Source organism: Bubalus bubalis, chromosome 3 (genome assembly GCF_019923935.1).
Source record: "Bubalus bubalis isolate 160015118507 breed Murrah chromosome 3, NDDB_SH_1, whole genome shotgun sequence".
NCBI lineage: Eukaryota > Metazoa > Chordata > Mammalia > Artiodactyla > Bovidae > Bubalus > Bubalus bubalis.
Window position 1 is genome coordinate 72,804,850 of NC_059159.1, and position 24,959 is coordinate 72,829,808.

The 24,959-nt window shown below is 40.8% G+C and overlaps 2 protein-coding genes across 4 annotated transcripts in view; one reads left to right on the forward strand and one right to left on the reverse strand.

Annotated features, from left to right (window-relative positions):
- The window catches only part of FZD3 (frizzled class receptor 3), a 90,767-nt gene extending 82,517 nt beyond the window's left edge, over positions 1–8,250 (reverse strand). The window contains exons 1-2 of one of the 2 annotated variants that reach the window (XM_045165017.1): positions 8,099–8,231; positions 7,369–7,482 (exon numbers count right to left, since the gene is read on the reverse strand). The gene's annotated coding sequence lies outside the window, so the exon portion shown is untranslated. Of the gene's footprint in view, positions 1–7,368; positions 7,483–8,098 lie in introns of both variants that reach the window. The other variant, XM_025281376.3, reaches the window with a different exon arrangement.
- A 3,992-nt stretch (positions 8,251–12,242) lies between these two features.
- The window catches only part of FBXO16 (F-box protein 16), a 57,034-nt gene continuing 44,317 nt past the window's right edge, over positions 12,243–24,959 (forward strand). Inside the window, exons 1-2 of one of the 2 annotated variants that reach the window (XM_025281380.3) lie at positions 12,243–13,006; positions 18,337–18,472. In XM_025281380.3, the coding sequence (XP_025137165.2) occupies positions 18,374–18,472 (99 nt within the window). In that variant the 5' untranslated portion in view covers positions 12,243–13,006; positions 18,337–18,373. The remainder of the gene's footprint in view (positions 13,007–18,336; positions 18,473–24,959) is intronic. The other variant, XM_025281379.3, reaches the window with a different exon arrangement.

Sequence of the window (24,959 nt, forward strand, 5' to 3'; positions counted from 1 at the left end):
TCACAAACTTTGATGAGAGATACAATACTGCCTTACAGATAAAATACATGGGTATTTCATAAAAAAATACTATAGCTTTTCTACCTTATCATTCTTGCTATAGATATACCAGAGAATCCATAAATAGCACTTACAGGCACTATTTCCTCCCTCAGTTGTTTATATAACATATAGTTTAATTTCCCATCTATAATGGTAGTTTTTCATTTGTCACAAGACATAATTAATTCATTTTGAAAAACTTGCAAGCTGTTGTCCTAAATTTTATTTAAATATCTGCCACACTTAATACCAAGTTATTTAAATTTTATTATATATGTTTTAATCACTACATGATTCAGCAGATGGTATCTGTGAAAGGTGTAAAATATAAAGAAATCAAAAGATATGGATTGAAGCCTCTTCCCAACTATGTGAATCACTTAACTTCTCTGAGCTCAGAATTTTCCTTTCTAAAAATTGCACCTCCCTATCAAAGATGTATGAGTGAATTATAAAATAATGTACTCTATAAAAGGTAAAGCAACATCAAACTTTAGGTAGTTTTATTACTGAATGACAGTGGATACAAAGACTTACTTCTATCAACCAATACCGAACTGGGCAACAGAAGATTCTAAAACTAGTATCAGGACATTTTGCCAACAGTGCTTCATCCTTTTAGATAGTACAAAAATTTAGCAAATAGATAGAGAAAACGTTTGACCAACAAATGCTTCATTACACACAGTCAGGCTGCAAAGAAAAGTCAACCCTAGAAAGTTACAGCGTGGGATATCAATGATTTCCAGTTAAGAGTTTCTACCAAGTTTCAGAGTCTGATTTGACACTGCCTTTCCTGGGGGCTTTCCTGGTGTCTCAGAGGGTAAAGAATCTGCCTGCAATGCTGGAAACATGGGTTCGATCCCTGGGTTGGGAAGATTCCCTGGAGGAGGAAATGGCAACCCACTCCAGTATACTTTGCCTGGAGAATTCCAGGGACAGAGGAGCCTGGCAGGCTCCAGTCCATGAGGTTGCAGAGAGTTGGATGCACTTCCACTTTCCCTTTTTTTCTAGGGACAAAACTATGCAACTCTTTTGGGGCTGGAAGGGTAGGTAGAGTGGAAGCCAGGTTTGGTAGGAAAAAAGTATATTCTAAAAATATCATACTTCCATTTGGTTTTGTAATCAAGTTAAGTCTGCTTTTACTTTGTTTTCATTTCACAGATGTCAAATATTTCTGTTTGAAGTACACAACCTCGGCTGGGAAAACATGAGAAAGTCAGGTTCAGAAATTCTCAGAGACCCAGGTTAACAGGACAACTCAAATAGATATTAGAGCCCATGACAGCTTAGACCTTGAGATCCTGAACCGGCTTGGCTAAAGCAGAGAAAGAAACTGTCCTTTGCGCACTACCAATGACAGGGACCTCTGCACCCCAAGCTTTCATTACTGGGCAGAAAAAACTATTTGGAGAAAGTAAAGCCATGGCTGAATCTTCCCAATTTCTTCCCCAATCATATGGTCTTGAGTAGGAGAAGGGAAAAGGAAAGTCTACAACCTTAGGAATTAGGAACACCAAAGTTACAAGCAACCTGTAGCACTGAAATCTTTAAATCAGAAATATTTGTTAAAGCTTCTTGGCCTGCCATATTTTTTCCTCCTTCAAGCTGGGCCCAGAAATGTGATGTTTGGCTATGGAAAAGTGATATTAAACACAGTCATGTATATTTAAGCTTAATTACCATACAGCACGGTAACAATTATGCATATCATTAAATGTGTCAAATAAGCCCTGAAAGCTTTATTTGGCTACAGAATCAAAACATTCATATAAGTTCCATTTTTTGTAGTTTGCTGCTTATGCAGCATGTTCATCTGCTTGCAACTTAGAAAAAAATTAAAGGGAACATTGCTCCCTACTGAATATGTATCTAACAATAAAAACTTCATTTAGACTATTTTTCCGGCAGTACTGGTTCCAAATTTATGGTTCAAAGAAGATTACCATACAAAACTTGAGGAAGAAACAAAGTAACATTGAGTTTTTTAAACCAGATAAGAAACCCCCTTATACTTCTGTCTACCCTATTTTACTTGTTTTTCTCTCAGTTATTCCTTTTGCCTCATTTACAAACAACGCTTCTCACAAACTTACAAAAGTGCTTTCTTTTATGTACTTTGACATTCCAATTTCCATACATCAAAACATTTTTGTAAAATTATTATGTTAGGCTGGGGTAGGATAAAACCTTAATACATTAAGACTGTAGTTTATGATTATTAAGATAAATAAGAAAAAACAGTAGAATGCCATGAGACAAGAAGAAAAATAGGAACAGCAAAAATATTAAGGAATTTATATTTCTTCCAAATCAGAGGTTCTCTAATTTTAATGTGCAGCACATTCATAGAATCTTAGACCCATAGGTCTAAGAAATCTGAACCTCTGGAAAATGAATGATATACATGTATTCTAATGATTATCTCAGTACTGTTACAAGTGATCTATAAGTCATATTTTGAGAAATGCTATCCTAAAATAGAATAATTTAAAACAGTATAGGATATTTGCACATAATTACGTGCTTAGCAAAAGTAATATATAAAATGAATTTTTTAAAAAGCAGATAAAGAATACTACTTTAATAGAAAAATGGAAAAAAGACATAAATTTACAAAAGAAATACAAATGGTCAACAAACATGAAAAGATATTCAACTTTACTAATAAAAACATACAAACATGATATATAACATTTTTGCCAATCAGATGAGCAAAGTAACAATAACAGAACACAGTATAGAAGAGGGTGCAGAAAAAAGAATATATTTAACATTCCAACACTTGGAAATACTTTTTTTTTTTTGCCTGTTCCACACCACTTGCAGAATCTTAGTTCCCCAAACAAGGACTGAACCTGGGCCAGGGCAGTGAAGTGTCTAACCACTAGACTGCCAGGAAATTCTCCATTTTCAAATACTACTGAAGGAAAAGCAAACTAGTTGGCATCTCAAAAAAATAGCTATGGACATCAAAAGCCCTTAAAATGTATATAATTTGATTCAGCAAACCTATTCTACAATTTATTCTAAGAAAGTAAACACAAGTACACATGATGTATAACTGAAATGTTAGTACAATATTGTTTATAAAATAAAAACCCAGAGACAATCTAAAAATCTACGGATAAGGAATTGGTTAAACCAGGGTACAACCAACACATAACACACTCACTAAAAATGATGAGCAGGATCTGTATATACTGACTTGAAAATAGAGTAACAATACAATAAGTGAAAAATAAAATTTTAAATGGTTTACAAAACAGCATATAGTCTCCCACTTTTGTCAAAAATACACATACATGGAACAGAATAAAACTACCTGAATTGTTTAAAAATACAATAGGGACTTCCCTGGCAATCCAGTGACTAGGGCTCCACTTCTACTTCAGGGAGCTAGAGTTTGATCCCTGGTCAAAGAATTAAGGTCCCACAAGCTGCACAGCGTGGTCAAAAAACAAAAACAAAAAAAAAATAAAAATAGTAAAGTATTATAAATGCTGAAATGTTATTTTAAAATCTATTGTATGTTATTTGTGTATGGGAAAATTAAGTCTGCTAAATCTATAAATGTGTGCTGACAATAATACTAGTTGAATGAATGATTTACGGCTGTTGAAAGTAACAAGCCAAGGGACACAAAAATGCCCTACTACAGGTAGCAAGAAAAGCAAAAAAATGATGATAAACTTAGAATGGGTCAAAAATTGATTTTCAATACTGAAAAAAAAATCAGATCACCTCTCAGCTGAATCAAATATTATGCACAGTTAAAAAAAAAACTTTTGGTATATATTCTAAATTGCTCTTCAATAACATGATGAAATAAATGCTTCTAATCAGGATCATGTGAGTATGGATAGCAACAGTCCTTTCTCCTAAGAGAACCATCCTTGAAGAAGCTGTAAGTTTCAGACAACAGGACACAGAAGATTGAGGAAACCAGGAAATACTGAAAAAATACAGCAACTGACTACATAAAGGTTAAAAGTTTTTTTTGCATTCTTTTTGATATTACATCTTTTACTATAGGAATCTGCAGAATCTCAGCTGAATAAAGGGAACTGCTGGATTAACTGGAGGCAACAGTCTCGGGCGCCAAGGACCAGTAAAAAATGAGGGGTCTGGCAACAGTTTTTCATGCCCTAACCCTGAGAAAAGAGACATTCACTTCTTTACAGAGCAATATAAGATATGTGGGAAACTAATTTCAGATTAAGTGACCTGATGATTATTTCAGCAGAAAACAAAAAGGACTAGATACATTTAACCCTACACTTTAATTTTTATCAATGTGTAACATCAGGAATCTGATATTCCCCAATTTACCAGTTCTCTTTTGATGATAAAAAGTAAAAGCCCCTAAAACAAGCTGAGTATCTGTCTTAAAGAACAGCAATAAAGGGGATGCAATCTTGGAAGACTGTCTTCAGAGGCTGGCTACAAAGCCAGACCCAAAGAACTCAGGTGGGAAAAGCAGGAGAGGCAACTGTGAGGAGGAAAGCAAGCAGGCAGAATCCCAGAAGAGACAATGACAAAAGTGGGCCCTGGGGGCTTGTCAGCAGGGCCCTGCAACAAAAGATGTTAGCAGTTCTAGTCCAATTCACACCTACTGTACAGAAAGCTTCCTTTCAGCTTTCTCAGCTTAGATTTACTTATCTTGACACACTGTAAATGTACCTAACATTTTGCGTTTCCAATTCAGAAATTAAAGGTTGCCTCAAACACACTGGCTACGGTGGGAACAGGAGGATATTCTTTTGTCTTCTTTCAGAGTTTTCCAAGACTGCATTATAAGGATTAGCAATCACTACCTCTGAAACTTCTTCTCTCAAGGAAATTATCATCTTGTTAGAGAGCAAAGTACACACTGAAAGCGTATCACTGCTCAAAGTGCTAGATTCCTTTTCCTAAAACTCATGTGGGTTTTGGCCTTTTGTTTTCCATATCTTATTTAAAAAATAAATTCATTCTCAGGATACTGTTTTCTGGTTGCTAAAGTTTATATAGCTCCATATTTAATTCATAGGGCCTAGATTCTTACTAATCTCAAGGTATCACTTTGCTACTTTATCTAATTTTTAAAGTCCGTCTAGTCATCTACTGATTACAAAAGATAATCTAATCTTCCAGTGTGCTGAGTGATAGGGCTTAAAAAAAAAATACAGGAAAAACAAATACATTAAAGTTCAAAATTAAAATGAATAGTAGGCATCAAAATCCAGTCCATCTTACAAATTATACATTACATTTAAGACTAGAGAAAGCAGAAGCAGAAGATCTTTTAAAACTAAAAACAAAACTGGAAATTTAAAAGATGGCCAGAGTCTGGACTTTAAAAAAAAAAAAAAAAAATCAGGTTGAAATTCCAGCCTGGTTTCCCTTTTCCATTAAAATGTGTTCAGAAAATGCTCTAATATCAAGCTCCTGATTTTATTTTTCCCCTTTAGCATGGCTGCATGTTTTGACTACAAAATTAGTTTAATGAGATAAACTTCGGGGACCAGGATTTTTTTTAGGCCTACTAGCCTAGTTGTTTTTTCTTAAATTTCATTCACAGCCACTCCTTGGATCCACCAACACTGTTGCTAGTTCTCAGCATAACAAATTGTAACTCAAAGATAGATTCACCATTTCTGATGCAACCGTCAGTTAAAACTGCTTTCTTGTCAAAGAGGAGTTGTTACTTTTCAAATATTCATTCCTAACCTTCTGGAAGTGCCACTATTAAAAACCTTCACTTCTTTCCTCAAGACGCTGTGACCCTTCTCCCAAATCTATACCGAACAATTCCTCTCATGCATATTTCAAAGTCTTGCTTTTCATTTGCACTACTGCTCTTTTTGTGGGCAGCTGCAGCTTTAAACGTCTCTAACTCTAGAAATTTAGGGGTTAAAAAACACTTGAGGCCAACACTGCTCTTCCCTGTGAAAGAAGGTAAAGATGCAGTAAGAACTGTTTCCTATCACATGTCTCCTAAGAAAATAAAGTCAACAGCAGTCTGACATCAACAAACTAACATTCTCTGAATAAGTTTTCAGTATGACATCTCATAGTTTTACTAACACACACGAAATTGAAGTTGGGGAGAGAGATTTTTTTCCTGTCAAGTCGGCAACAGAGGACTTACCATGACTTTAAAACCCCCTCTCTTTGCCCAATGAGGACGCTCTCACAACACTGTGCTATACAAAGAAAGAATGTGCACTTTACTATTATCTTCACCTCAAGCCTCCCTATTTCAAATATCTCAATCATGGCTGGGGATCTCTCTAGAAAAATCCACCTAAATGTTCAAAGCACAAAATAATGCTCAGAGGAATACAGTACCTAAGATGAAAAAAGGGATGAAAGAACCTATAGTCCTTTCTTCTTCTATTAATAGGGCACTGGTAGATTTAGGAGAGATGTAGAGGCAGGGAATATTAGTGGATGAGGGAAAGAAAAAAAAAAGGAGGAGGAGGAAAGAGAGGGTGGGAAGGTAGGCTTTACTAATTACCTTATTTTCCTGACAGTTTCAGAGCACTTGGGGGGAGGAGGGTAGAGGAAGAACCTGTTATTTCACTAAATAAAAGGCAACACTGTAAGAAGAATTGCAACTCAATTATCTTTTATTTTCAGCTCTATCCTTGCAAGCCTGCCTACTTAAGCTTTTACATCACTTTCCTATCTTATTACCTCTATGTTGTGGTTTGGTACTTCACTTTTTTTTTTTTCTTCTTCTTCTTCTGGAGGAAAAAGAAGGTATTGATTTGCTTAAAAGTACGGATGGAAAGCATTATCTTGAGGAGAAAATGGTTCTTAATAACAGAACTACGGGTTTATCTAGCCCTTTGCCTGTCAGCACACCACTAAAGGCTAAAAGAAGGCTCAAGAGGGAGGGAGGTAGCATCCCCCTTGTCAACTCTTTGTTTCCTTGCCCCTGCGGTATTGGCTTTGCCAAGTAACCCAACTGCCGTAAATAAACATTACAAGTCTCTCCAAACTACTTCTATAAAATAAGATCTTGTTTGACCAATCTAGAGCAGTCATTTATTTCTATAGCTGCTGGTCTGCTCTGCTGCTCTGTCTGCCTACATTCAGAAGGGAACCAAAATTCAAATTTTCATTTATTCTGGGCCAAAAACCAGACCTTTTTTCCTCCTTCCTAGATATTTTGCAACTTCAAGTTGACTCCTCTGCCTAAATTAGTGGCATATGCTTTTGTTCTTTTAAAAAAGAAAGAAAGAAAGAACACCCTTTTTTCTCTTACTGAGGAAGGCACCTAACTCTGAAAACGGCCTCGAGGAAGATGCTAAAATGTCTTGAAATGTTTAACAGTACCTTATTTCAGAGGCTATGGATGAACCTCCCTGCGGTACCCCAGGGCAAACACACGGAGCGTCCAAGGGGGCAAGAGGGTGAAGCCTTGAGGAGGAATATGCAGACTTTGCAAAACTGACGGGAGGGAGGAGAGGGGACAACTTTCAGGAGTAGAAACAGGAGGCAGTCCAGATGCTGCGACGCCGCCCGGGACCCGGGAAGCCCCGAGGCGGATCCCGGCGGCCCCCGCACCCCCGCGCCCACAGCGCTCGGTGCATTGTCCTCCCCGCCAGCGGCCGCGTCCTCCACCCACAGCCCCCAGCGGCCCGGGAGCGCCACACGCCCCCGCGGCGCCGACCGAGCCCCAGGGCTGGGCCGGGGGCGGCGCGGAGGGAGCGCGGGCCACACTCGAACAGGTTGCTCGGCGCGGGCTCGGGGCCGAGAGGGTTAATCCTGTCGGCGGGCATCGGTCCGCCTCAGCCCCCAGCCCGAAACTCGGGCTCCCCCGCGCCCCGCCGCCCACCTCGAGAAAGCCCCGAGACACCCCTCCACAGCGCGGCGCCCAAGGCTTTTGTTTTGGCGGCGACGAGAATAACGATCCCTGAGGAGGAGGTGCCGCGGCTGCTGGTGGCTCTTCGGCACAGGGTTAGACCGAGCAGCGGGCAGCCGCGGCGGCACCTCCTTAGTCCCCACTCCTGAGTCCTTTTCCCGCTGAGCCGGACGGGAAGGGGCCTGCACGACCCGCGCTCACCTCACACCTCGGGGACAGGCTCCCGGGGGGCTGCAGCGCCGGCCGGGGGCGGCCGCGGGTCCCTCAGGTAAACGGAGCCACCGAGGACCGCCGGCGCGCGCCTCTGAGCGACCGCGAGCTTTCGCGATCGCCGGGGCGCGCGGCCCGGCGGGGGCGGGAGGGGGGATGCGCGCGCACGTACGGCGCAGGCGCGCTGCGCACGCTCGGCCGAGCGCTCCCATTTTGAGCGCACCTTCTGGATACCCGTCCGCGGGTTTCGTTGTTCTTTACGTCGCGCCGAGGCTGATGCCTGGCCCTGTCCGGCCCTCGCGGAGCCGTTCCGCGCTCTGGAAGCTTTTCTTAAATGCCCTCAGTCCCCTTTGCAAAGCTCTCCCTCCCTTCCCTGCTGAGACAGTGCTGCGACTCTCATCCCTCAAGCCTGGAACGCTATTATTGCGAGACCACCAAAACCTGTTTCGAGAACCAGCGTGCCCCCTGGGGACCCGGGGATTGGAGATGGTTAAGAGGCGGGTGCTGAGGGTGGTACTGGGTGCAGATGGAGGTAGTCAGCTTTCATATTGCAGAGCTCCAGGCTGAAGCAGCAGAGCAGATACCCTCTTTATCAACACCCACTTTAGTGAGCAGGTGGGGCTTGAGGTTATTGGTGGCATTCCCCATCTTCTGTTCTTTGGGAAATGTTTCTTCTCTCTTTTTCTTCATATGTGATTTTATTTTATTTTTTCTACATAAGCTATTTCAGAACTTAAAGATTCCTTAGAAATCATCTAAACCTAACCTCTCATTATTCAGACGCAGAAAAGAGCGGCCCCGAAAGGTTAAAAAGACTTACCCAAAGCCAGGCAGCCTTTTAAGGGCTGAGTCTGGATTCATTCATTCCAAGCCAAAGCTGTTACCTTTGCCTCCATCATTTTACCTACCTTCCTCCTTTTCCTCCCTTTTCAACCTAGACTTCACAGGCATCATTTTGTTCTCTGGTAGCACAAAGGACTTAAAGAAATACTTTGATCATGTAGAATAGTATGACTGTACTTAACGTTATTCAACTATACACTTAGTTAAGATAGTATATTTGAATACAATTTTCTGTCTGAATCTTTGCCAGCCCATGTTAGGAGACTGACCAAAAACAGCTACATAATCTGTGGTTTATCCAAACCCTTGGGACACATCTCTGTGGCATCTTTAATTATAGGCAACTATTTTATACAAAGAAAAGTGGAAGTGTTGGTCCCTCGGTCCTGTCTTTTTGCGATCCAATGGACTGTAGCCCACCAGGCTCCTCTGTCCATGGACTTCTCCAGGCAAGAATACTGGAGTGGATTGCCATTCCCTTCTCCAGAGGATCTTCCCGACCCAGGGATGGAACCCAGGTCTCCTGCATTGCAGGCAGATTCTTTACTGTTCGACCACCAGTGAAACAATCTTTTTTAAAGGTGCTCCCTCAGTTCAGTTCAGTTCAGTTCAGTCGCTCAGTCCTGTCCGACTCTTTGCAACCCCATGAACCGCGGCACTCCAGGCCTCCCTGTCCATCACCAATTCCTGGAGTTTACCCAAACCCATGTCCATTGAGTCTGTGATGCCATCCAACCATCTCATCCTCTGTCGTCCCCTTCTCCTCTTGCCCTCAATCTTTGCCAGCATCAGGGTCTTTTCAAATGAGTCAGCTCTTCGCATCAGGTGGCCAAAGTATTGGAGTTTCAGCTTCATCATCAGTCCTTCCAATGAAAACCCAGGACTGATCTCCTTTAGGGTGGACTGGTTGGATCTCCTTGCAGTCCAAGGGACTCTCAGGAGTCTTCTCCAACACCACAGTTCAAAAGCATCAATTCTTCAGTGCTCAGCTTTCCTTATAGTCCAACTCTCATATCCATACATGACCACTGGAAAAACCATAGCCTTGACTAGATGGACCTTTGTTGGCAAAGTAATGTCTCTGATTTGTAATATGCTGTCTAGGTTGATCATAACTTTCCTTCCAAGGAGTAAGCGTCTTTTCATTTCATGGCTGCAATCACCATCTGCAGTGATTTTGGAGCCCAGAAAATAAAGTAAGCCACTGTTTCCCCATCCATTTGCCATGAAGTCATGGGACCGGATGCCATAATCTTTGTTTTCTGAATGTTGAGCTTTAAGCCAACTTTTTCACTCTCCTCTTTCACTTTCATCAAGAGGCTCTTTAGTTAAATGATAATAAATACTGAGCTTAGTCATAAATATAGTTTAACATCAGAAGATGAGCTATGGAAAATGCATCGTAAAAGAGATATGAAATGATATTTTCAATATCATTAATAAATACTAATGAAGTAATACTTTTTAAAAAAAAAGTAATGTTGATCCTTAAGCTGATTCTTATCAAGTCATTGTGTCCTGTGGAGCCAACACTTGACTCTACTAAGAGTGAGTGAAGCATCTAAGCGTTAATGAAAATCATTAACCTGCTTCAGGTGCTTCTAGATCCCTTGTACCTTCAGATCCTCTAGAGATGTGCTGCTGTCACATTTTTATGCAATTTACACATGGTCTTGTGAAAACTGTCAGGCATAGAACATATCTTGGCTCCTAGTGGGAGGTGGGAATGATGTAGAAATTATCACTGAATGTATCAACATGATCACATCTCAGAAATAGACCACTGACTGAAAGAAGCAAACTACAAAGTATGTAAATTATGATAGCTCTTTAAAACAGTCACACTGTTTATGAGGCCAAACATGTATATATAATAAGGATAAAAAGTGGACAAGTGGGCAGCACACTAATTTCATGACAGTGGATGCCTCTAGGCAGGCAGGGTGGAAAATGACATCTGGGCAGCATGTAAAAGAGGCTTCAACTGTTAATCACACACAGGAAGCAAAATGTTAACATTTTTAAAAATCTCTGCAGGGAGAAAAGGGTGTTTCTTAGGCAAGTCTGTAAATGTTTCTTTATGATTGAAATGTTTCCTTTAAAAATAATGTTGAGGGACTTCCCTGGTGGTCCAGTAACTAAGATTCCACCCTCCCAATGCAGAGGGCCTAGGTTTAATCCCTGGTCTGGGAACTAGTGAAAGACAGGGAAGCCTGGCATGCTGCAGTTCATGGGGTTGCAGAGTCAAACACGACTTAGCAACTGAAGAATAACTGGGAATTAGATCCCATATACTGCAACTAAAGATCAAAGATCCTCTGTGCTGCAACTAAGATCCAGTGCAGCCAAATAGGTAAATATTTTTTAAAGGAATTGTTTAAAATTTTAAATAAAAGCAATGTTAAATTTTCAAGTACACTGAGCCAATGTGCTCACTGTGAACACAATGTGAATGGTGTTGTTCAGATTTGGGGCATCAGCAGTCAGACTGATGAAGGGCTGAACAAGGCAAGGTCCAGAGGATGCTAGTTGAGAGGATTGATGAAAGGGACCTTATTTTCAGGGATAAAAATATTCAGATCTAACAGGGATAAAGTGTCAGGCTCTCTTTAATCCCATCTTTCTTTCATTCAATGTTATAACCACCAATAGAAAGTCTTTAATGAGCAGGAACTTTACTGAGACCCAACACTCTCCCAGCGAGTTGTTAAAACTGGTCTCTTTCTGGATGAACCCGTTTTGAAACCATCCATGTTAACTGGTAATACATGGTAATTTAATATTGCATCTACTTACCTCCCCCAGGCCTCCACCCCTGCAAAAGTCTTTGTTTATTCATCTTACATACAACCTGATCATAAAACATACAACCATACTTAAAACCACTGGGCTGGAATTCAGACAACATAAGTTCTGATTTCAATTTGGCCACTTACTGATCCTTTGTCAACTCTAAAGAAAGCAGCAACCTATGTGAGCTTTACTTTTCATTTTCTTTTTAAATGGGAGATATACGAATGCTGCCTATTTCAAAACAATGAAACAATATAAACATAGGGTTTACATTTATTTACCTTGGAAGAGAGTACATTTTTATTTATTTTAGGAAACATGAGATAATGAGAAAAGTCTTCTTTTTTTAAATTTGGTTAGCTGCTGCCCATAAGAAATGTTTTACACTTCCCAGAGGTCCCTTTCGAAATGTTGTTTTTCTCCAGCATTAGTTTATAGTTCTATCCCAGTAGTTATTTCTGCATTGCATTTTCAAATCCTCCTCATTAGATTTCTTTTTTTATTCTTGTATTCTCACTCTGCCTCTCATTACATGGTAGATGCTTCATAAATTTCATTAATTAAATTAGACCAGATCGTAAAATTCCCCAAATTTGGAGTTATCCTTATTCAGGCATGCCATCTGCTGGTTCCCTGGTGTATCTGTTAGTCGGCCTGAATTCCTTAATCCAATAAATTAAAATTCATGTTGAAGCATTGCTGAGTTTGTGTGTTGGGCAATTTTCCCACGTTCTTCCACTTCCTGCGTGCAGGTGCTATTCTTTCATTGAACCTCTCCAGAATTGTTTTTCCTGCAACCTTCTTTTACCTGTTGGCCACTCTAAAAACCCGGAGAAACGGAGTTTACGTTTCAGAACCCTGGAGTGACCAGAACGATATAACTGGGCATGCTCAGTAGGTTGGCCTGATTTGGAACATACTTAGAGCTTGAATGGGGGCATTTAATGCTGTTTGTTTCAGGATTGGCTGCATATTCGTCCTAGCATTATATTGAGAGATGGCAGCCTTTCCCACCCTCTGGGCGCTCCCACTTTTCCATTTCGTCCGTGTGCCCAATTTTGGAACCAGCCCTCTAGGATCTCCCGGCCAATCAAGAGACCACACATTGTTGCCTAAGAGACCCCGGATGCCAGCGAAAAGATTTATAGGTAGTGATTGGACTACTGGAAGGGGGGTGCTAGACGGAGTCACAGAAACAGGAGCTATGGCAACACCAGCGCTAGAGGCTTGAGGAGAAAGACTTGAAGAGAAAGACTTAAAGAGGTGAGAGCAGTGATCAACTGCATGAAAAAGATGGAGACTTTTTTGAGAGCTCTTCTCTCAGGTCCTCCTGGGCTTCTCACGAGCCTTGGCAATGACCCCGGGAATTACATTTTGCTCTGTGTTGTCAGTTAAATTACCAGATGCATCATATATATGAAATTAACAACCAACAAATAATTATTTCTATGCCTATCAGAGCACTAGCTTTTTGCATTGTCTTATAGTTTCTCTTTGTTTCCACCTAGTTGAATATAAGATGAATTCATATTTAAATCTAACCGTACCCTATTTCCTGATCATTTCCTGGTAATCTCTTATTTCCTCCTCTGATGATACTGCAGTGTACAATGGGTGAGCTGTGTGTTAGTGGAGAAACTCAACCCTGTTCTGCTCTGTAAACGCCAAATAAAAACCCAATTATCCTGAGTCTAACCCGAAAGCTCAGTTCCTAATGTTGAGTTTTACCTTCTTTGCCACTAGCTTTAATCCTTAAACCACCTCACGTCCACTATTGTGTTCATTGGTTCGGCTGATTTAGACAAGTATTTATTGAGCACCTACTGTGTACTACTGAGATTAGGATTCAGGTGAGCACATTCAGAAAACCACATTAGCAAAGACGCACCAATTTTTGTACCACATTCTCTGATCTGAAGTTCAGTGTGTCTGTACAGATAGAGCATGAAGGGAGAGAGAGGAAGATGAGCCGAAAAGGTAGGTGCGGGTAAACTCATGGTGTAACTAGATTAGCGTGCTAAGGATTCTGTAGCCATTATCGAGTCTCTGAAGGTTTTCGAGCTGAAAAATGACTAACGGACCTTTTAAAAAATACTTCCCTGAGTAGAGTAGTGGTTAGCCAAAGCTGGGGAGTAGGGAAATATGGAGATATTGATCAAAGGGTACAAACCTTCAGTTATAAAATGAGTAAGTTCTAGAGACCTCATGTACAGCAGAGTGACTATGTGGTGATGGTGGTGGTAGTTTAGCCGCTAAGTTGTGTCCCACTCTTGCAGGCCCATGGACTGTGGCCCACCAGGTTCCTCTGTCCAAGGGATTCTCCAGGCAAGAACACTGGAGTGGGTTGCCATTTCTTTCTCCAGGGGATCTTCCTGCCCAGGGATCATGGCGACTATAGTTAATAATAATATATTAAATACTTGAAATTTTCTAGAAGAGTAGATCTCAAGAGTAATCACACACACAGAAGCACACACATGCACACACACGCACACATACACACACACACAAGTAACTATGGGAGGTGATGGATATGTTACATAGTTTGATTGTGGTAAGCATTCCATGATGTGTACATATATTAAAACATCACCTTAAATATATACATTTTTATTTGTTTAAAAAAAAACCCTCTTGCAGTAGACTATAACCTCCATTATAGTCAAGACTTGTCTTTATAGCTCTAATACAGACCTAATAGGTCTTTAGTGAAGTTGTGCAATGGTGACGGTGTGAAGAATGGCTTTGAAGATGGGATTGGAGGTGTGTTACCACTGGAACTTTACCAGAGGACCTATCCTTGCCTTTAAACATGACACTAGAAGCACACACTGGGGGTAAGGGCCACAAGCCCTTTTTCTTCCCCTTTATCCAAAGAAAAATTTAAGAGGAACATGCAAGGACATCCATTAAGGGGGAAAGAGGTCATGAAAAAACAACAGCAAGGTTTGTATGTAGAAGGAGGGAAGGCAACTTGCTTTGTTTGTTATTTTTTTGTATGTTGTATGAAAGCATCTGAGTGGTCTGTTCTGTGAACCAGTGTGGGCATGCAGATATGCACACTGCCCGTCTTCTACAATGGACAGAGGAAAAAACTGTAAAAGGATAATGACAAAACCCAGGGCAAGATACCTCCATTTGCCTGCTTCAGTAAGACTATTATCAAGAGGGCTCTTTTTCTCAGCCAGGCCCATCTCCTGAAAACCAAACTTTATTCAAGTTGATTTGAAAAAAGCCTATTTCAAATAATTTCTAGCTCTGAAGAACCAGGAAGAAAAAAAAAAACAATGCAAAACCTTAGGGAGGCCCTGGAAAAGCTATTTTGTCCTAATCAGAAATCGTGCTTAGAATCAGATTGTTTTCTACTCAAACTGGGAAAAGAGAGTTTCTCAGCTTACAGCTGGAGAAGGCAATGGCAACCCACTCCAGTACTCTTGCCTGGAAACTCCCGTGGATGGAGGAGCCTGATAGGCTGCAGTCCATGGGTTCTTGAAGAGTTACACACAACTGAGCGACTTCACTTTCACTTTTCATTTTCACACATTGGAGAAGGAAATGACAACCCACTCAAGCGTTCTTGCCTGGAGAATCCCAGGGATGGAGGAGCCTGGTGGGTTGCTGTCTATGCGGTTGCACAGAGTCGGACACAACTGAAGCAACTTAGCAGCAGCACCTTACAACAGAAGTTTTTAACCTGGTGTAAGCAAAATGTAATGTTAATATGCATTTTTCTAGGGAGAAGACTCATAGTTTTCATCATATCCTGAAAGAGGTTTATGGCCCTGAAAAAAAAATAAAAGATTAAAAACAATTGGTTTAAGGAATTCCCTGGCCGTCCAGGGGTTAGGACTCTAAGTTTCATTACCAAAGGCCAGGGTCAATCCCTGGTTGCGGAACTAAGATTCTGCAAGCCGAGTGGCTCAGCCTAAACAAATAAATAAAATTAAAAAAAATAAAAACACAAAACTTCAATCAGTTTAAATAGAAGAAAGATCAAACATGCATAAATAGCAATAAAAAAGGAAATATGTGATTTTTAACTGTGCAGATCAAGACTCAGTGATCGTGCTTTAGGTATTTGCCTGCTCATGTGTATTTTTATAGCAGCCAATTAATAATACTGTAATGAAATCATTTCTTATACCTTTGCAACTTAGCTGTTAGGAGCTAAGAATGTGAGGGCTCATCTGAACCTCCTTAATTCCCCCTTATTCCAGTGGAATGGTATCAGCAGGCAACTGCAGGAAGATATTATCTATGGTTTAAAACCCTGAGGTTTTAAAACATTGGCTTTATCTTCAGCTCTGATTTAAGCCTGAGAGGGAATATTACATGTCAAGTGAGAGTCACAAAATTTCAGATCTAGCATTTGGGGGAATCCTCTGTAAGTAAAAAAACTAATGGTTTTTTAATTTAAAAAATATTTATTTTTATTTATTTATTTGGCTGTGCCAGGTCTTAGTTGTGGCATGTGGATCAAAAAATTGTCCAGGTGAATTCCCTGGTGGTCCAGGGGACCTGGGTTCTATCCCTGGTCAGGGAACTAGATCCCGCATGCCCTAACGAAGACCTGGCTCAGCCAGATAAATAAATATTTTTTATTTAAAATATTTTATTTAAAATAAAAAAATAAATATTTTTAAAAAGTTGTCTTATATTTGCTGCTATAATTTTTGGAGCCCTGTGCAGTCCCCAACTCAGCACCACTGCTTTGGATGTGAAACATACCTTCAGAGAGGAAGAAGGCACAAACAAACAGAAACACTGAGGATATATAGTGAAAATGCCATCAATCTGCTTTCAATATTTTTCACCTTAAAATATTTTGTTGGGCCCCCTTCAAGGACAGGCTTTGAAGAACTCTGTAACAAGAAGTTCTAAGAAAGTCTATGGTAATGCTATTTATTTATTTATTTTTAACTTTTAATTTTGTATTGGAGTATAACCAATTAACAGTGTTGTGGTCGTTTCACATAAACAATGAAGGGTCTCACCCATACATATACATGTGTCCATTCTCCCCCAGACTCTGCTCTAGGCAGACTACCATTGAGCACGGTTCCCTGTGCTATATCGTGGATCCCTATAGGTTATCCATTTTAAATATAGCAGTGTGTACCTGTCCAAGTCAATCCTAAAGGAAATCAGTCCTGAATATTCATTGGAAGGACTGATACTGAAGCTCCAATACTTTGGCCACTTGCAGGAAGCCCCTACAAGAGGAGTCTAAGAACAGCTTAACAGTCTACTACTCAGAGCATCTATGGTACTTTGAATGATCACCTTGGCTGTAAAGCAAGGCTAAGCCAGCATCAGTTACCTGGCCTAGCTTAGTCTCATGACTGGGCAAGGGGAGGCCACCTTGATTAACCAACCCAGCAGACCCTAAACACTGAGGGAAAAGTAATCCCTCATGGAAATTAGAGTGCTTTAATCCAATGAAGGCAGACATAGGGACTTCCCTGGCGGTCCAGTGGTTAGAACTGGATCATAAAGAAGGTTGAGCATTGAAGAATTGATGCTTTTTAATTGTGGTACTGGAGACCTTTGAGACTCCCTTGGATAGCATGGAGATCAAATGAGTCAATCCTAAAGGAAATCAACCCTGAATATTTATTGGAAGGACTGATGCTGCAGCTGAAGCTCCAATACTTTGGCCACCTGATGTGAAGAGCCGACTCCTTGGAAAAGACCCCGATGCTGGCAAAGATTGAAGGCAGGAGGAGAAGGGAGGCAAAAGAGGATGAGATGGTTGGATGGCATCACGAACTCAATGGACATGAGTCTGAGCAAACTTGGAGATAGTGAAGGACAGGGAAGCCTGGTGTACTTCAGTCCATGGAGTTGCAAAGAGCTGGGCACAACTTAGTGACTGAACAACAGCAGTCATGGTTAAGACTCAACATTTCCAATACAAGGGATGTGAGTTCATCTCCGGTGGGAGAACTGAGATCCCACATGCCGTGAGGCCACAAAAATGAAGGCAGACATATACAGTACTGGGTGTACTGTATATTTTCCCCAGTGTATTTTTCTCAATAAACCCAAATCTGTCCATATATAAATTCTTGGCCTTGTCCATTGTACTATTCTACTTCTTAAACATGGTAGCAAGCTAGAGCCCTTGTTAGCTAGATGTCAGAAAGTTAACAGAGGAAGAAGGAGGTCACAAGGGACAAAATGGAGTAGTTCAGATTGCACTGTGATTTTATAAATACTCCTCTCTGACAAATATGGTATGTTCTTAGCTAAGAGTGATTCTGATTTTTCCCCCTTGATCCAATGAAAATCAAACAGAGTTAAACAGACCTGGGTCTGATTCCGTGTTTCACCACCTACTGTCTGTATAACTCTGGGCAAAGCGTGTAACTTAAGTGAGCCTCATTTTCTTCATCTGTAAAATAATCTAAAACCCACCACTTTACCATATTGTTATGGGTTTTAATTGAGCAAACCTGTTAAGTGCCTGACATATAAGATGCTCCCAGTAAATGTTACTCTCCCCCTGGTCCCTGTCCCAGTGTACTAAAAAAGATTATATGGTATTAGTATTTTTAGTATTCTGAAGATTGTATGATTCATTTCTTCTGCAGGTGTAGTTTTTCTTACAGAAGAATATCCAGTTATTTCATGATGGCATTTGCACCTCCAAAAAACACAGATGGTCCCAAAATGCAGACAAAGATGAGTACCTGGACACCCCTAAACCATCAGCTTTTGAATGACCGAGTAAGTAATAAGAACTGTTTTATTAGTTGAAATCATGCTTTAAAGGGAAAAAAAGCATTAAAAATTTGGTAATCAAAACATGAACAGGAATTGCTTAGGATTGTGTAGTGGATAAAAAAAAAATGAAGGATTTCTTCAAAATTTTAATTGAAATAAATTTAGAACAAAAAGAAAACTTTAATTGAGCCCCAGTTACATGGCCAGAGTTGGCAAGAGATACAGAGTTCCTGCTTAGAAAGAAAGATCTTACGGACTTCCCTGGTGGTCTAGGGGCTAAGACTCTGCTCCCAGGGCTGGGGCCCAGGTTCGATCACTGGCCAGGGAATTCAGTCCCACATACTGCAACTAAAGACCTTGTGTGCTGCAGCTAAGACCCAGGGCAGCCAAATAAATAAATAAATAGTTTTTAAAAGATTTAGGAGATGAGAAGGCCAGGAAGGAGTGTCTACCAGTTCCCCTTCACCTCCATATCCACTGGTTTTCAGGTTCTGAGTCTTCCTCCTAGGTCTCTTCATCCAGACCCCTCTTCTCCTTTGACTTGTGCACATCCAGTTCCATGTTCTCAGTTCACACACTTACCCTCCTTCGCCTGGCACATTGCAGTAACCCCTCAGCTGGTTTCACTGTCTCTAATCCATCCTCTATTCTGGTCCCAGAACGATCTTTCTAAAATACCAAACTAATCCTATGAAGCAAAACCGATAACAGACTGCTCCCAAGGATAAATTCCACCCTACCCCCCATGCACAGCACTGAGGACCCTTCATGTGTGTTAGTCACTGAGTCGTGTCCGACTCTTGGAGACCCCATGGACTATAGCTGGCCAGGCTCCTCTGTCTGTGGGATTCTCTGGGCAAGAATCCTGGAGTAGGTTGCCATGACCTCCTCCAAGGTATCTTCATGAACCCACAGATCGATCCTTGGGTCGATTTATATCGACCTTTATATGCAGGTCCTTTATATCACCTGCATTAGCAGGTGAGTTTTCTTTTTAAAATTTATTTGGCTGCAATTTTTGTTGAAGCATGTGAATCCTTAGTTGCAGCATGTGGGATCTAGTTCCCAGACCAGAAATCAAACGCAGGCCCCCTGCATTGGGAGCATGGAATGGAGTCTTAGCCCCTGGACCACCAGGAAGTCCCAGCAGGTGAGTTCCTTAACACTGGCACCACCTGGGAAGCCTGAACAGCTTTTGTCAAATTTTATGAGAATTTCTAGGGAATTCCCTGGTGGCCCAGTGGCTCAGGGTCTGTGCTCCCAGTGCAGGGGCCTGGGTTCCATCTATGTTCAGGAAACTAGATCCCACATGCTGCACGAGTTTGCATGCTGCAGCTAAAGAACCCACATGGCACAACTAAGACCCAGTACAGTCAAATAAATAAAAATGTTTAAAAATTTCATGATAATTTCTAAATGAGCAATGATAAGAGAAAAAACTATTTCTATTAGAAATGATATTTATTTTGTGGTTCAGAACTCGCATATTATTCCCTCCCTCATTTTTATTTTGGTTTAGTTAGGTTCTAGTTTGGAGTAAAAGTATTTTCAAAAATCTTAGCCTGCCATATATAAAATAGATAGGCAATGGGAATTTGCTGTATGGCTCAGGAAACTCAAACAGGGGCTCTGTATCAACCTAGAGGGGTGGGATGGGGAGGGAGATGGGAGGGAGGTTCAAAAGAGAGTGGGTACATGTATACCTGTGGCTGATTCATGTTGAGATTTGACAGAAAACAACAAAATTCTGTAAAGCACAATCCTTCAATAAAAAAATAATTAAAATTTAAAAAACTGTCAGATCACTATGTTGTACACCTGAAACTACCATTATATGTCAATTATAATTCAATAAAAATTAAATATAATATCCAAAAAAATCTTGGCCTGTGTATATACCCATAAGTATGTGAATGAATGTATCAATACTTAGACACACACATGGAATTTGCATATGTATACAGCAAACTGTTAATAGTGTGTGCACATGTGCTCAGTCTTGTCCGACTGTTTGCAACTCCATAGACTGTAGCCCTCCAGGCTCCTCTGTCCATGGAATTTTCCAGGCAAGAATATTTAGAGTGGGTTGCCATGCCCTCTTCCAGGGAATCTTCCCATCCTAGGGATTAAACCCATGTCTCTTTATGTCTCCTGAATTGGCAGGTGGGTTCTTTATCAGTTGAGCCACCAGAGAAGCCCAACTATCAATAGTGGTTTCCCCTAAAAAGTTGGACGACATGGAAGAGTAGGAGGGAAGTCTGCTAGAAGAGAGACTGTTTGTTTTTTAGTGTATACAGTGCAATGATATTTAACAATTAAAAAAAATATATAAGTAAAAGCGAGCAAAGAACAATAATGTTGAGAATTAAAAAACACAGGTTCCAGATCAGCTGCACTAAATAATCTCCTGCTTGACTTCAGCAAGTCTCTTATGCCTCTGTCTTTACTACCTACCTTTGGAAATTGAGTGGCTTGGATCAGTTCAGATCAGTTCAGTTCATTTCAGTTCAGTCATTCAGTCGTGTCCGACTCTTTGTGACCCCATGAATCGCAGCAGGCCAGGCCTCCCTGTCCATCACCAACTCCCAGAATTCACTGAAACTCACATCCATCGAGTCGGTGACGCCATCCAGCCATCTCATCCTCTGTCGTCCCCTTCTCCTCCTGCCCCCAATCCCTCCCAGCATCAGAGTCTTTTCCAGTGAGTCAACTCTTCGCATGAGGTGGCCAAAGTACTGGAGTTTCAGCTTCAGCATCATTCCTTCCAAAGAACACCCAGGACTGATCTCCTTTAGGATGGACTGGTTGGCTCTCCTTGCAGTCCAAGGGACTCTCAAGAGTCTTCTCCAACACCACAGTTCAAAAGCATCAGTTCTTCGGCACTCAGCTTTCTTCACAGTCCAACTCTCACATCCATACATGACTTCTGGAAAAACCATAGCCTTGACTAGACGGACCTTTTTTGGCAAAGTAATATCTCTGCTTTTCAATATGCTATCTAGGTTGGTCATAACTTTCCTTCCAAGGAGGAAGTGTCTTTTAGTTTCATGGCTGCAATCATCATCTGCCGTGATTTTGGAACCCCCAGAAATAAAGTCTGACACTGTTTCCACTGTTTCCCCATCTATTTCCCATGAAGTGATGGGACCAGATGCCATGATCTTCGTTTTCTGAATGTTGAGCTTTAAGCCAACTTCTTTCACTTTCATCAAGAGGCTTTTTAGTTCCTCTCCACTTTCTGCCATAAGGGTGCTGTCATCTGCATATCTGAGGTTATTGATATTTCTCCTGGCAATCTTGATTCCAGCTTGTGTTTCTTCCAGCCCAGCATTTCTCATGACGTATTCTGCATATAAGTTAAAATAGCAGGGTGACAATATACAGCCTTGATGTACTCCTTTTCCTATTTGGAACCAGTCTGTTGTTCCATGTCCAGTTCTAACTGTTGCTTCCTGACCTGCATATAGGTTTCTCAAGAGGCAGGTCAGGTGATCTGGTATTCCCATCTCTTTCAGAATTTTCCACAGTTTATTGTGATCCACACAGTCAAAGGCTTTGGCATAGTCAATAAAGCAGAAATAGATGTTTTTCTGGAGCTCTCTTGCTTTTTCGATGATCCAGCGGATGTTGGCAATTTGATCTCTGGTTCTTCTGCCTTTCCTAAAACCAGCTTGAACATCTGGAAGTTCATGGTTCACGTATTGCTGAAGCCTGGCTTGGAGAACTTTGAGCATTACTTTACTAGTGTGTGAGATGAGTGCAATTGTGCATTAGTTTGAGCATTCTTTGGCATTGCCTTTCTTTGGGATTGGAATGAAAACTGACCTTTTCCAGTCCTGTGGCCACTGCTGAGTTTTCCAAATTTGCTGGTATATTGAATGCAGCACTTTCACAGCATCATTTTTTTTTTTTTTAAACTTTACATAAGTGTATTAGTTTTGCAGTATTTGAAATAGCTCCACTGGAATTCCATCACCTCCTCTAGCTTTTTTCGTAGTGATGCTTTCTAAGGCCCACTTGACTTCACATTCCAGGATGTCTGGCCCTAGGTGAGTGATCACACCATCGTGATTATCTGGGTTGTGAAGATCTTTTTTGTACAGTTCTTCTGTGTATTCTTGCCACCTCTTCTTAATATCTTCTGCTTCTGTTAGGTCCATACCATTTCTGTCCTTTATCGAGCCCATCTTTGCATGAAATGTTCCCTTGGTATCTCTAATTTTCTTGAAGAGATCTCTAGTCTTTCCCATTCTGTTGTTTTCCACTATTTCTTTGCATTGATCACTGAGGAAGGCCTTCTTATCTCTTCTTGCTATTCTTTGGAACTCAGCATTCAGATGCTTATATCTTTCCTTTTCTCCTTTGCTTTTCGCTTCTCTTCTTTTCACAGCTATTTGTAAGGCCTCCCCAGACAGCCATTTTGCTTTTTTTGCTTTTTTGCTTCTTTTCCATAGGGATGGTCTTGATCCCTGTCTCCTGTACAATGTCACGAACCTTCGTCCATAGTTCATCAGGCACTCTATCTATCAGATCTAGTCCCTTAAATCTATTTCTCACTTCCATTGTATAATCATAAGGGATTTGATTTAGGTCATACCTGAGATGACCTCAGAGGTCCCTTCCAGGTCTCACATTCTGACTGTGTGAAAGGGGTTAAAAATAGATGCCCAAGTTCACAGTTGAGCAGACCGTGCCTATACGATAACTTCAAGGGCTTTTCTACACTTCTACAGCAGGGCATTGGCCAATGATCAGCGTAATTTTAAGGTCCTCTTTTTTTGTTTTGGCCACACTGCACAGCATATGGGATTTTAGTTTGCTGGCCAGGGATAGAACCCAGGCACCCTGCATTGCAAGCGCAGAGTCTTAAACACTGTAACACTAGGGAAGTCCCTGGTTTTTGTTTTAATTTTGCCTTTTTTCTATTCTGTAGTAAAATGAGAAATATGAAACTGTTTCAGTCTAAAATAAACCTCATAGGAGTTTAACTTCACAAGAGGCTTTAAGCAGAGAGATTGAATTCAAATGTAGATGCCAAAATTATAGCATCATCAGATTACAAGATAATTCAGGCCTTGTGAAAACTTTGAGAGGAGGAATGTTTTATAAGTATGTATTTCTTTGCTGTCTAGTGTAGGTTTTTTTTTCCATCTAGTGTTTTAATTGAAAGTGGTCAACATTTTTTTTTTTAATATGGTTCACACATGTAGTACAGTACACATGTAGTTAAAAGGGTGTTCTGAGAAAAAGCACCTAACCACCATCCATCAGTCATCATTTAGGAGCCCCAAAATGTCTTACTCCTCCATGGTAATGATGTCACATGGTGAAATATGCAACCACAGTGTCAACAGACTAAAATAACAACCATGGGATTTTGACTTAACAGCAGGCTCTGAGTAAACTGTGATGTAAACAAACTGCAGCATTCTGCAAGGAAAGACGATTCTCTCTATGTTTTCCACTTGAAGTGATACTGTTTCCGGGCTCTTTTTTAATTTTAATCGAAGTATGGCTGATTTACAATGTTGTGTTAGTTTCAAGTGTACAGCAAAGGGATTCAGTTATACATATCTATTCTTTTTCAGATTCTTTCCCTTACGGGTGATTACACAATATTGAGTAGTGTATGTACTATAAGTAGGTCCTTGTTGGTTATTTATTTTATATATAGCAGTTTGTATATGTTAATCCCAAACTCCCAATTTATCCCTTCAACCCTCTTCCAACTTTGTAAGATCAAAAATCTGATTGCAAATCCTTGGAATGAAGACTTGCTCCCAACCAGAGACTAAAATTCTGAGTCTGCCTGAGGACCTGACAGTTAAATAATTTGTTCCAAATTATACTTCTTGTCAAGGGTAGAGTTAGAACCAGATCTGAGTTTGTCTAGTGTTTGTCTTTCTGCCCCTCATGCCTATCAGTCCCTGCTACTGCTGCTGCTGCTAAGTCGCTTCAGTCATGTCCGACTCTGTGCGACCCCATAGACGGCAGCCCACTAGGCTCCTCTGTCCCTGGGATTCTCCAGGCAAGAACACTGGAGTGGGTTGCCATTTCCTTCTCCAATGCATGAAAGTGAAAAGTGAAAGTGAAGTCGCCCAGTCCTGTCCGACTCTTAGCTACCCCATGGACTGCAGCCTACCAGGCTCCTCCATCCATGGGATTTTCCAGGCAAGAGTACTGGAGTCCGGTGCCATTGCCTTCTCCTACCTGACTCTAATCGCCTTTTGGTGAAGAACTGGATTTGCTTGGACTCTGCTTAGACTTGGTCATTGGCCCTCTAAAGACCCTACCTCTCACCCTCTTTATTTTATTTTATTATCAATGACTGACTTTATTTATTATTTATTTATTTAAATATTCATTTTATTTATTTATTTGACTGCACTGGGTCTTCATTACGGCATGCAGGATCTCTAGATGCGGTGTGCAGAATCTTTTTAGTTGCAGCATGGGGAATCTAGTTCCCTGACCAGAGATGGAACTCGGG